Raw genomic sequence first — 14,850 nt, 5'->3', positions numbered from 1 at the left:
CCCTAATTTCCAAAGTAATGTTATTGGTCTAAAAGACTGTGGGTTCTTGAATAAACATATTATATGTGGATTGTGTTGGAGCACTAAGATGGTGTTCAGAGAAAGAAGATGTTAACACAACTAAGGGTGGATTTACATTAGTCAAATATGTCTAGTGAGACCTATCTCTCGTCAACCTCAGATTTGCAACTTTTCTGGTTACGCTAGCCTTGGATGTGGTGTGGCCAAAGCCACATTCCTGCATGATGTATAGGTGCAGCTATTAGCATACCATAAACACCATAGTTATTGACTTAGAAAATCAGGATAGAAATTCAAAATATACGGGAGCTTCTCATCTAAACTCATCACACTTGATTAATGCAATGATTCACAAATATATGGATATTTTAAAAGCCTTGAATTTTCTATTTGGCTAACAGAGCAAAACATCTGTCTCCTGGTATTAAGGTAATTAAGGTAATTAAGGTAATTAAGGTAATTCTTGCAGGGACATGTGGTGTGTGAGAGCTGTTGTCTTTACACTGTACCACTCAGAGGGGGGTATGTTGTGTAGATGTCTCCCAACTACCTCCATTGAGAGCGTAACCTTAGGTACCCGGATCCCTTTAGAACTTTTTCTCTGATCAAGATGTTGGTCGAAACTATATCCAAAGTTACCATATTTCAGACAAGAATAATTTTAATATCAAGGTGCGAATTGAGGAGTATGGAAGTAGACATGCAGAGCAGGGCCGGCATAAGCGACATAAGTGGTTGCTTAGGGCCCCCGGCTGCTAGGGGGCCCCCGTACAAATACATCTGACCATGAAAATAGAGCTCTTTGGCCATGCACACCAGCGGTGGGTTTGGTGTTGAAATGAGAATGCATGAACAGAAGATAACCCAACACCTACTGTAAAATATGGTGGTGGATCTTTGATGTCATGGGGCTATTTTGCTTCCACTGGTGGGCCCCATACACCAGTGTATTCAGCATCAGCATTCGATTTTGAGTTGACCAAAGAAATTGAATTGCAAATACAGATGTTGGATCTTAATTTGAGCCAGTTTTCTACAGCAGCAAAATAATCCTGCAGCAACAGTAATAATAATTATTATGTGGATTATAATTAATTGACATTTTTGTAGGGGTTAATACATTTTTTGTAAGGCAAAATTACACTACAGGTCAAAAGTTTTAGAACACCTACTCATTCAACGGTTTTTCTTTATTTTTACTATTTTCTACTTTGTAGAATAATAGTGAAGACATCAAAACTATGAAATAACACATATGGAATCATGTAGTAACCAAAAAAGTGTTAAACAAATCAAAATATATTTGAGATTTAAGATTCTTCAAATAGCCACCCTTTGCCTTGATGACAGCTTTGCACACTCTTGGCATTTTCTCAACCAGCTTCACCTGGAATGCTTTTCCAACAGTCTTGAAGGAGTTCCCACATATGCTGAGCACTTGTTGGCTGCTTTTCCTTCACTCTGCGGTCCGACTCATCCCAAACCATCTCAATTTGGTTGAGGTCGGGGGATTGTGGAGGCCATGTCATCTGATGCAGCACTCCATCACTCTCCTTCTTGGTAAAATAGTCCTTACACAGCCTGGAGGTGTGTTGGATCATTGTCCTGTTGAAAAACAAATGATAGTCCCACTAAGCCCAAACCAGATAGGATAGCATTTCGCTTCAGAATGCTGTGGTAGCCATGCTAGTTAAGTGTGCCTTGAATTCTAAATAAATCACAGACAGTGTCACCACAAAGACCGCGTCTCACAAAGACACAGCGGTTGGAACCAACAATCTCCAATTTGGACTCCAGACCAAAGGACAAATTTCCACCGGTCTAATGTCCATTGCTCGTGTTTTGTTGGCCCAAGCAAGTCTCTTCTTCTTATTGGTGTCCTTTAGTAGTGGTTTCTTTGCAGAAATTCAACCATGAAGGCCTGATTCACACAGTCTCCTCTAAACAGCTAATGTTGAGATGTGTCTGTTACTTGAATTCTGTGAAGCATTTATTTGGGCTGCAATTTCTGAGGCTGGTAAACCTAATGAACTTATCCTCTGCAGTAAAGGTAGCTCTGGGTCTTCCATTCCTGTGGCGGTCCTCATGAGAGCCAGTTTCATCATAGCGCTTTTGCGACTGCACTTGAAGAAACTTTCAAAGTTCTTGAAATGTTCCGTATTGACTGACCTTCATGTCTTAAAGTAATGATGGACTGTAGTTTCTCTATGCTTATTTGAGCTGTTCTTGCCATAATATACATTTACATTTAAGTCATTTAGCAGACGCTCTTATCCAGAGCGACTTACAGTTAGTGAGTGCATACATTATTTTTTTATTGTTCATACTGGCCCCCCGTGGGAATCGAACCCACAACCCTGCCGTTGCAAACGCCATGCTCTACCAACTGAGCTACATCCCTGCCGGCCATTCCCTCCCCTACCGTGGACGACGCTGGGCCAATTGTGCGCCGCCCCATGGGTCTCCTGGTCGCGGCCGGCTACGACAGAGCCTAGATAATATGCCTGGATAATATGGACTTGGTCTTTTACGAAATAGGGCGATCTTCTGTATACCCCCCTACCTTGTCACAACACAACTGATTGGCTCAAACACATTAAGAAGGAAAGAAATTCCACAAATTAAGTTTTAAGAAGGCACACCTGTTAATTGAAATGCATTCCAGGTGACTACCTCATGAAGCTGGTTGAGAGAATGCCAAGAGTGTGCAAAGCTGTCATCAAGGCGGCAAAGGGTGGCTATTTGAAGAATTTCAAATATAAAATATATTTTGATTTGTTTAACACCTTTTTGGTTACTACATGATTCCATAGGTGTTATTTCATAGTTGCAATGTCTTCACTATTATTCTACAATGTAGAAAATAGTAAAAATAAAGAAAAACCCTTGAATGTGTAGGTGTTCTAAAACTTTTGACCGGTAGTGTCAGTGATACATTTCAAAGTGGAAAATACTAATTTCAGAAGCCTTTGTAAACCTAAAATACAATACACATTTTACATTTTCTGCATTGCAGGAAAGTTCTGCTGCAACAGGGTGATCAAATTAAGATCCTACACCTGTACAGGCCAGTGATGGTGGACACCCAGTGCAATTCAAAACAACCTTAGTTTGGATAAGATTTATGGACCAAAATGACAGCAAACCAGTGATAACATCCCCTTGTTTAGTAAATGCAGCTGCGTTCACATTCTTGGCACCTGATGTGTCAACTGATACGCCGATGCAGTGGCTCAAAGCTCAAGACGCTGATGAGGGATTGATTGCAGAATTAACATTCTTTATCTTGGACGATGCAAACAAATTATTCACAGAAAATTAACATACTGGGGACTTGTATCTCCAAAACACACCATCTAACCACTCAGTAGATGAACAGACTGGGAACCTGTATCTCAGAAACACACCATTTAACCACAAACCAGGAACCTGTATCTCAGAAACACACCATTTAACCACAAACCAGGAACCTGTATCTCAGAAACACACTATTTAACCACAAACCAGGACACTGTATCTCAGAAACACACCATTTAACCACAAACCAGGAACCTGTATCTCAGAAACACACCATTTAACCACAAACCAGGAACCTGTATCTCAGAAACACACCATTTGACCACAAACCAGGAACCTGTATCTCAGAAACACACCATTTGACCACAAACCAGGAACCTGTATCTCAGAAACACACCATTTGACCACAAACCAGGAACCTGTATCTCAGAAACACACCATTTAACCACAAACCAGGAACCTGTATCTCAGAAACACACCATTTAACCACAAACCAGGAACCTGTATCTCAGAAACATACCATTTAACCACAAACCAGGAACCTGTATCTCAGAAACACACCATTTAACCACAAACCAGGAACCTGTATCTCAGAAACACACCATTTAACCACAAACCAGGAACCTGTATCTCAGAAACACACCATTTAACCACAAACCAGGAACCTGTATCTCAGAAACACACCATTTAACCACAAACCAGGAACCTGTATCTCAGAAACACACCATTTAACCACAAACCAGGAACCTGTATCTCAGAAACACACCATTTAACCACAAACCAGGAACCTGTATCTCAGAAACACACCATTTAACCACAAACCAGGAACCTGTATCTCAGAAACACACCACCTAACCAATCAACAAATGAACAGACTGGGGACAGACCATCTACCCACTCAGTAAATTAACAATGGGGACTGGGGAAAGACCATTTAACAAAATATTACAGGTGGAAGTGGGTGTGAAAGATAAGGGCGTCTCACCACTAATGACAAAACTAAATGTTAATGTAATTAATGCCCACAAACCTCCATTGACAGGCCAGACAATACACATGAGTCAACAACATGTAATTATTTTATTTTTTTGCCATATCTTACACGATAGCAGAGGTGTATAAAGATGGCGGCCCCCACGCACTTCACACAAATTCCTCGTTTTGCTAAGTTCTCTGTATTGTACATCGCTCTCCATTACTCTTTTTTTCTTATGGTCATTAGCAGAGTATACACGATCCCAATGTTAGCTTCATGATGTCGGCAAATTTGAAAAAAAACGAAAAAGTAGATTGTGCTGATTTATTGGCAGATTGAACAATATTGCCCGCCGTAGTTTAAAAACTCTGGATGGTGCTAAAACATTGACATTATATCAGAGTTCTGCCATCTTTTATGCACTTTCGCCATTGGGAGTTGTGTCTTCCTGATAGGACTCAGTGTAGTGATGGCCTTGGCCTACATAGCGATGAAAAGAAGGCCACTGCAACACTACAAAAGGAATGACAAAGAAGACCAGCAATCTGCCAGCAAATAAACCTGTCATCATCGGGAAGTTGAAGGCCATCATGCCCTGTGTGACTCCTGCTCGTCTGTCGATGGTGAGGTTGTGAACACGGCGCAGGCTTTATGTAACACCTCATTTTCCATCGGGTGGGGAGTTATTGTTACTGAGTGAGGTGTGTGAGAACTGAGCAGTAGACTACTGTTTCTGATAGTACAGATGATATTAACATTCACAAGAAAAAAATGATCCAGAAATCTATTCTGATAATGGACCTTCCTTCTCATTCAAACACTGTCAATGATCAATCCTTGTGACACAAGTTATTGAGTCCACGGGCCAGCTTTTTTACCTAAAATATAAAGCAACGATGAAGCCATTTCATATTCTAATGATTGAGACATGCATTTCCCCCTGTGGAATTGGAGATCTGTCACAACCAGTCACAAGCTAGTAACTACGCCATCCAGATACAAGGTATGACTTTATTTTGTCCTATGTGTATCTAATGCCATGACATATAGGCTATTCACAGCAAGGTATTTATGAGTGTCCATTTTGCCATCAGAAATTCAATCTCCAAAGACAAGGACATGATTATTGGTGGCTTCCCTGACCATACAATCTGTCAATGTGGAATTAATATACTCCCCTCTATTCTGAAGGCGGTGCATTCCGGTAACTTGTGAGAGCTTCCTAGAAAATATGCAACTAATCAATATGAATGCTCATATTGATTTAAATTCCAAACCATATATTTTATATAATTCATAGTGATTAATAACAGTGCTAGCTTTGTTCAATGGAAGAAAATAAAGAAAAACTACAGTGATGATTTGCTAATGAATATTGATCCGTCCAGCGGATGGTCCGAGCGCTGTCCCGTAGGTCTCCTGACAAACCTTTCCTCTCTCCCTTCAGGGCATCAACTTCAGATGGTTTAGATTATGTAAGCTTTTTAAAATCCTGGTGTCTTATTTGCTCGTGAAAATTTGCAGGCTCCTTTGATGCCGGCCCTAAACAGATAGAGGATTCTGTGAAACCAGCACACAGAACCTTAACAAGACTGGCAACCCATATTTTTTATTAAATTGTACTTTTATTTAACTAGGCAAGTCAGTTAAGAACAAATTCTTATTTACAATGACGGCCTACACCGGCCAAACCCAGACGACGCTGGGCCAATTGTGCGCCGCCCTATGGGACTCCCAATCACGGCCGGTTGTGATACAGCCTGGAATCGAACCAGGGGGGTCTGTAGTGACGCCACAAGCACCGAGATGCAGTGCCTTAGACCGCTGCGCCACTCGGGAGCCCAGAAGATACAACTTATAATCATCATAATCAACAACAACAACAACAACAACAACATCACAAGCAAGAGCTGACGCAATAGAACAACACGAAGGGAAACTGTCTTGACAGAAGAACATTTCTCTTTAATATACTAATGTACCAAAAACTAGAGGTTTGCTCCGGATCATTCCGCGAGCAGGTTCTATCCTGGCGACTGAAAGTCAAACCGTGACACTGGGACATATTCCGCTGTGTAACTCCTCAAAACTGAAATATCCGCTATGAAGTACACTTCCTAAGCATGTTTTAAGTTAGTCAAGAAAAGCGTTCCACTTCCCAACGGATGTTTCTACGATGGAATTATGTACGTTTTTTCTTCCGTTAATAAATATTTTGAGTTTCTATTGACAGTATGAACTCAATTTTCTTGTGTCAAAGTAATTTTGATAGGACTACTCATTCTGAAAGGTACATCATTATTGAAACACAGAGCTGCTGAACAGTAATTTGCTGATGATACAAGTCAAGAGCTGTGTGTCTAGCGTCATTGAAATAAAGCTGTGTACCTCAGACGTCTCTTTAATTAAAGATCACTGCTGCTTTTCAATGGCATGAAAGGGTGATCGCTTGAATATCACTGGGAATTGAGTGTGCCAAGCATCATGGTGCCGTTTCATAGTAGCACTAATGTAAGAATTAACTAACGTGTGACTACTATAAACATGACTATTCATACCCTCATCCTTGCAGATGATTTCGTCTAAACTAGAACAATATGTTTGCCATCATAATGGACTTTTCTTAGATGCATATCGATTCAGTTTCTACGGTAAGCCATTATGATAAACAATTTATAATAAGAATTGCTTGTTTATATAGCTTATAATTTACATATTATATATTAAACATTATACATGGGTTAATGAGAAAGTCCAGACAAGTGAGTGAAGTTCTTGGTGTGTGACCATAAGAGAACGGTCATTCTAAAACAAAACCACAGGCACAGTGCAATTATCTTAACTCATGGAAACCATTATGCACATATCTCACATTGTTTCAATATTGTGTTTATTCACAAAACAAACACACATTTTTCACAAACATGTTCATACAATTATTAATATTAATACATACATACATCTTCATAATTTAATCAAATAAAAAAATATACATCAAGTGTTTTCATTATGCATTAAATTCCTTTTCATCCATGAAATGTCCACATTACATTCTCTACTTTGACCAGTATCTGCAGAATATACTGAATACTACAGTATCTAGAAATATCCAATTGTATATATATATATATATATATATATATATATATATATATATATATATATATATATATATATATATATATATTTACTTGGCAGGTTGTTTTAAAAAATGGTAGCAACTTCAGATATGGTTGCCACTGTAGTAATATCTTGGTTGTGCTCCTGAATTTCATCAAGTCCAGCAGGAGATTGTGTCTTTGTGAAGTAAGACAGGAGGGTGCTTGTGGGATGACAGAATGTCTGCATGGTGTTTCTTGCTTTGGGAACACTTGTGTTGTAGCTGGAGTCTTTCCAGGAGTGGCGATAGGCATGTGGATTGTTGTAGACCGGCGCTTGGGTAAAACCTATTGTGTATGCATTGTCTCTGGGAGCCTGGAAGCTTTGGGTTGGTATTACACAGTAAGTGCCTTGGCAATCAACAGCGAGGGTGTTAGCGGCGTGGAATGAGCCTGAAATAGAACACACACACGCATACAGATTTACTTTCCAAGCCCAAGGAGTAAAGAATCAAAGTGCCTGAGAGTCATTCGTGGTTGCTGGGTTACATAGCCAGGTGGGTTCTACACTGTGTTGGTGGAAGGGGCGAGTTATCCCGACACAGTGTGATCCGCTGCAGTTTCAGTGCTATATAGTGCTATAAAAATGCCAACTGTTATCTTCATCATTCTGTTACAAGGAACTGTAAAATTGCAGTATTAAATTGTGACGTAGTAAACTCACTTTTGGCCCAGGGCTGGAAGGTGCGGAGGTTCCTCTTGCCTCCATCCCCACTGATGTCAGAGTCACTGTCATTGAAGTCACTGTCTCCTTTTCCACTGTCCTTCACGCTCTGCTGGTCAATGCCACTGCTAATAGAATCAAACATATTAGCCACTGCTAACAGAATCAAACATATTAGCCACTGCTAATAGAATCAAACATATTAGCCACTCACTGCTAACAGAATCAAACATATTAGCCACGGCTAATAGAATCAAACATATTAGCCACTGCTAATAGAATCAAACATATTAGCCACTGCTAATAGAATCAAACATATTAGCCACTGCTAATAGAATCAAACATATTAGCCACTGCTAATAGAATCAAACATATTAGCCACTCACTGCTAACAGAATCAAACATATTAGCCACTCACGGCTAACAGAATCAAACATATTAGCCACTCACGGCTAACAGAATCAAACATATTAGCCACTCACTGCTAATAGAATCAAACATATTAGCCACTGCTAATAGAATCAAACATATTAGCCACTGCTAATAGAATCAAACATATTAGCCACTGCTAATAGAATCAAACATATTAGCCACTGCTAATAGAATCAAACATATTAGCCACTGCTAATAGAATCAAACATATTAGCCACTGCTAATAGAATCAAACATATTAGCCACTGCTAATAGAATAAAACATATTAGCCACTGCTAATAGAATCAAACATATTAGCCACTGCTAATAGAATAAAACATATTAGCCACTGCTAATAGAATCAAACATATTAGCCACTCACTGCTAACAGAATCAAACATATTAGCCACTCACTGCTAACAGAATCAAACATATTAGCCACTCACTGCTAACAGAATCAAACATATTAGCCACTGCTAATAGAATCAAACATATTAGCCACTGCTAATAGAATCAAACATATTAGCCACTGCTAATAGAATCAAACATATTAGCCACTGCTAATAGAATCAAACATATTAGCCACTGCTAATAGAATCAAACATATTAGCCACTGCTAATAGAATCAAACATATTAGCCACTGCACTACTGTGTCTGACTACTGATGTTTGCTTTGATTCTGCCCTCTCTCTTATGAACATGCTACCCCCCCACCCCACCCCCTCTCTCTTATGAGCATGCTACCCCCCCCACCCCACCCCCCCTCTCTTATGAGCATGCTACCCCCCCCACCCCACCCCCCCTCTCTTATGAGCATGCTACCCCCCCCCACCCCACCCCCCCTCTCTTATGAGCATGCTACCCCCCCACCCCACCCCCTCTCTCTTATGAGCATGCTACCCCCCCACCCCACCCCCCCTCTCTTATGAGCATGCTACCCCCCCACCCCACCCCCCCTCTCTTATGAGCATGAGCATGAAGTATGCATAGGTAATGTTAAGTACCTTCCAGTGACTGGTTATGTAAATAATTATTGGGGGAAAAACAATAATTGCGATAAAAGAGCACGTCATGCCAAATATGATCAATGATGTGGTATTCTTACCTCATTTGCGGGCAGTATTTGTCCCCTTGCCACACAGATGATGGTTGGAAAGGCTTGGGAGGCAGGAACATCTAAAGAGCAAGCACAAGAGAACAGGATGGGAATTAATTTCAGCTACATGGATCAGGAACAGTACAACACTTTAATGTGTACAGTTGTATATAAACACATATTGAAACCGAATCAAATAATTCACCCACCTGGGACTCCAACCCGCCACTTTTCTCTTCATATAGGCTGGACTCATCAAGAGATGAAGGGGTCCTTTCGCTGAGGAAACCTCTTGGACCACCATATATGTTGGGTTCTGCAGAGTTGAGCCTGGGATGACGCCTGGAGCCAAACAGGCTGTGAGTCACGTCTCTCTTGGAGTCATGATCCTTCCCTCCTCGGTTCAGCTTGCATGTGATGACAACAATCGCTATGGCAATCAGCAGCAGAGTACAACCCCCGCCTAGTATAATGATTACTACTACTGAAACGTCCAAGCCTGTGCTTTCCTCATCACTCGACTGTAATACAATGACAAGTTGGTCGTCTGAGAGCTGTAAGTCTGTGACAACAAAGCGAATGGTGGCACGGCTGGAGAGAGGCGATCTCCCATTGTCACTCAATGCAATCTTGATTTCCAACACGTCTCCAATAGCAGAGGCCAGACCCTGTTTTACAGCTATTTCTCCAGTGTCTTTATTGATTGAAAATATCTTAGAGTCACCTTGTACGATTCTGTAGCTGAGCTCACCATTCATACCCTCATCCTCATCCTGACCTTTGACCCGTAGGGCCAGGTACCCCACTGGTGCATTGACAGGAAGGGGAATTTCAACAGAGTCATTCAGCATAACGGGGAAGGTAAAATAGGGATAGTTGTCGTTTTGATCCACCACTTTGATTCTGATCACGGATGTGCTTGACAGCTGAGGTGAGCCCTTGTCCTCAGCCTGGATGGTTAACTCAATCTGCTGGAGCGTTTCAAAATCGAAAGATCTTAGGCTATACAATGACCCTGACACTGGGTCTAAAGACACATAAGTCGAAATGGAAGCATCCCCGACAACCTCTGAGTCTATGAGCTTATAGGACACTTTGGCGTTTTTACCGCGATCAAGGTCACGTGCTACAACAGTAGTAATATAGGACCCGGGGATATTATTTTCCAGGACTGAAACTTCATAAATGGATTTGCTGAAGAGAGGGGCGTTGTCGTTCTCGTCGGTCACTCTGATGGTATACTGCTTGACGGTTTTGAAAGGAGGAGTTCCAAGGTCTTCAGCCATTACAGTGAGGTTATACTCCGGGATCTTTTCTCTATCTAAAGTGGTGGTTGTTACAATCATGAAAGTGTCCCCGTAGGCCTGTTGCAACTTGAAATGGTCGTGACCGTGTAGGCTGCTGCGCACATAACCGTTCGAGCCAGAGTCGCTGTCCGAGGTGCTGATCAGCGCCACAAAGCTTTCCTCCGCTGCGGCCTCCGTGATGTAAGCTACATCGTCACTCGTCGAGGTTTTTGGCTTGATGGTGATTTCTGGTGCATTATCATTTACATCTACCACATCAACAACCACTTTGCAAGTCGATGGAATAGAATTAGTGCCTAAATCGGATGCTTTAATGTTCAGTTCATAGGATCTCTTCTTCTCGTAATCAACCAATGTGTTTAAAGTTACAGCACCGGAAATTCGGTCTATATTAAAAATACGCATTGCTTCAGATGATGTGTCTTCTACAAATCCATACACTACCTCGCCATTGATGCCAGCATCTGGGTCAAACGCATGCACTTTAAGCACTTGGTAACCTACAGGAGAATCCTCGTAAAGTTCAACTTTAAGTGAGTTGTGCTCAAACGTTGGGCTGTTGTCATTAAAATCCAGCACTTTGATATGAACAGTCATTGATCCGGACCTGGGGGGCTCTCCACCATCTGTTGCCGTCACTTCAATTGTATAGGAATCTTCAGCCTCTCTGTCCATTGCTTTCACAAGCACAAGTTCAGCATACTTCACTCCATCCTCCCTGCTGCGCACATCCACTATGAAATGGCTGGAGGGAGAGATATGGTAACTTTGGATGTAGTTATTGCCGACATCATGGTCAACAGCGATGTCCAACGGGAATCGGGAGTCCACCTGAACATTCTCGGATATCTCAAGGGTCGTCTCGTTGTGGAGAAACTGAGGTGAATTGTCGTTAATGTCCCTTACCTCGATCTCTACGTGAATCAGCTGAAACTTTTCTTTGGAGAAGGCAACTATGTCGAAGGTGACAAAACACCGCGGGGACCTCGGGCACAGCTGCTCCCGGTCAATCGTTTCCCCAACAGTTAAAAGTCCATCAGTCTCCCTCATTTGAATCACACACGAATTGGTCTCCTGCATGAATCGGAAAGATGTTTGAGTGTCCTCAGCTGGGTCTATCTTTAAATCCTGAGACAGATTTCCAATCTCTGTCCCGGGCGCATCCTCTTCATACGTGTAGTACCTCGTGGTCGTAGACTGAACCGAGTAAAACAGAACAGCAAGCACCACGCACTCACCAACTCCTCGAATCCTGCAGAATCCCATTTTAATGGGCAATGATGATGACAGAAAACTTTATAAAGAAAACGAGCTGGAAGTAAACTTGTTGTGATGTTGAGCTCCCTTGCCACGACCAACTGGATTGGATACAGTCCAAAGAGAGCGTTGATCTATAAGCCTTGATTTATGCAAATGAGTTGACTCACCGTCCAATGGCATTTAACTGGCCAGCCAAATGGCGCACGTTTGGTTTCCAGCTGGTGCCAATTGCTGCAGCCCCTCTCCTTGACTGTGTGCAAATGGTCTTTTTAAATACAGTGCACTCTAAAAAATGCTGGGCTAAAAACAACCTGATTTGGGTTTTTTGGTAACCCAGCACTGGATATTGGACAGAACACATGCTGAGTTATTTTGAACCAGCCAGTTGGGTTGAGTGAATAACCCAATATGTTGGGTTGTTGGGATTACCCAAACCTGGGTTAATTTAACCATCAGCTGGGTCTTTTTAAATGTACATCCTTAGGTTATTTACAGGAGACATGGCTTATTAGGGGGTGTGGCTTTCAGATAGATCTTATTGGCCACCAGTGAGAGTAAATGTCATTTCAGTTCATTATGTAAAACATTTTTGTTGCATTTTACACATCCTTCTAGAATATTAAGATAATTTATTACATATTATAGCAAGGTGGTATCTAACCCAACAATGGGTTTTGCAGGCTTTTAGGGAACTCATACAATTCTGTAAGCCTCATTGAAGCTACAAAAAGGTTGATGTTGAACCTTAACATTTTATTTTTTATTTTTTTATTTAACCTTTATTTAACCAGGTAAGCCAGTTGAGAACAAGTTATCATTTACAACTGCGACCTGGCCAAGATAAAGCAAAGCAGTGCGATAAAAACAACAACACAGAGTTACATATGGAATAAACAAAACACAAAACACAATAGAAAAACTATATACAGTGTGTGTAAATGTAGTAAGTTATGGAGGTAAGGCAATAAATAGGCCATAGTGCAAAATAATTACAATTTAGGATTAACACTGGAGTGATAGATGTGCAGAAGATGATGTGCAAATAGAGATACTGGGGTGCAAATTAGCAAAATAAATAACAATGTAAATAACAATATGGGGATGAGGTAGTTGGTTGGCTATACAACAGAACAGATGAACATGAAAGACAATTACTCTCATGGGTGGCTAAAATTAACTATCTGAAAGCCACGCCCCTACTAAACTACGCCTACAGTCTTCTGATCTGACCCGCTGGGTCATATCTCAATAACCAAGCATCAGCAACCCATCCTTGCTCTTTTTAATAATAAATAAAATAATATGCCATTTAGCAGACGCTTTTATCCAAAGCGACGTACAGTCATGCGTGCATACATTTTTGCGTATGGGTGGTCCCGGGGTTCGAACCCACTACCTTGGCGTTACAAGCGCCGTGCTCTACCAGCTGAGCTACAGAGGACCACGAAAACAACCCAACTCCTTCAACCCAGCAGTCGGGTCAACCAAACAACCCAGCATTATTTTGAGTGTGGAAATTGAATTTTATAATGATAAGAAAAACATTCCTTACAGTGAAGCATGTACAGAATATTAACATTTCTTCAATAGACCTTTAATCCAGTTGGGCTTTTTCCATCTGAATAAATAACTTTCATTCAGAGGTTATTTGAGACTGATGTGTTGGTCTGTTTGTGAATACAGAAAAGCAAAAAATCATCAACAACACTGTTTAACTAAAATATATGTACCATGTATTCACTGTAAATACGGTGAATACTTTATTAACCCACGGATTATCTAGCCAATAATATTATGGCATTTTAGTACTTTTATGTTGTGAAATGAACAAACAATGAACAAATTGTAAGTCACCAATTGTAATACTTCCATTTTCAACCTTATATTAATTATGTCCAGCACCATACCAGTGTCTATATTTGTGAAAATGAAATGCAACATTAAAAAGGATGATGTCATCAAAAGTACAAACATAAAAACAGTGATTTTCAAACCGTGTGAGATAATAATAATAATATGCCATTTAGCAGACGCTTTTATCCAACAGCGACTTACAGTCATGCGTGCATAAATTTTTTGTGTATGGGTGGTCCCGGGGATCGAACCCACTACCCTGGCGTTACAAGCGCCGTGCTCTACCAGCTGAGCTACAGAGGACCACCCGTAGAGATGACGGTGATGCAGTGATGCAGGAAAATCACTTCAAAATAAACTTTGAATTCTACAGCCTTTCTTCTTATCTTATCAACTAGAACAACTTATAAATGCATAATTTTCCCATATATATATACACACTGGTATGGCGCTGGACATAATTAATATGAGGTTGAAACATTGCTTAGACAAGACTACCTTTAGCTCAACATGGGAATAGTCACACTAGCCAACAACGTTTACATTTTAGTCATTTAGCAGACGCTCTTATCCAGAGCGACTTACAGTTAGCGAGTGCATACATTTTTCATACTGCTCCCCCGTGGGAATCGAACCCACAACACTGGCGTTGCATACGCCATGCTCTACCAACTGAGCTACAACAGTGATTGAGGTGTAGCCTACTAGTAACCTTCCAGTACTACATGAATGGGCACTTTTAAACTGGCTTTTGACAAACATATGGGTGATTAGTGTGTGTTGATTTAAAAAAGAAAAAAGAAA

At 40.9% G+C, this 14,850-nt stretch overlaps 1 protein-coding gene across 1 annotated transcript; it reads right to left on the bottom strand.

Moving 5' to 3' along the window:
* Positions 1–7,498: 7,498 nt before the first annotated feature.
* LOC311143985 (protocadherin-8-like) lies at positions 7,499–12,198 on the bottom strand (the record flags this gene model as incomplete). Its single annotated transcript, XM_084179894.1, has 4 exons — positions 7,499–7,845; positions 8,117–8,241; positions 9,635–9,705; positions 9,835–12,198. 4 exons carry the CDS (start codon positions 12,196–12,198, stop codon positions 7,499–7,501), a joined length of 2,907 nt encoding a protein of 968 aa, XP_084036020.1.
* Between the last annotated feature and the right edge of the window lie 2,652 nt (positions 12,199–14,850).

Source organism: Coregonus lavaretus (assembly GCF_964263955.1).
Source record: "Coregonus lavaretus genome assembly, chromosome: 16".
In the NCBI taxonomy this organism is placed as follows: domain Eukaryota; kingdom Metazoa; phylum Chordata; class Actinopteri; order Salmoniformes; family Salmonidae; genus Coregonus; species Coregonus lavaretus.
This window is presented reverse-complemented; position numbering and strand designations above follow the sequence as displayed.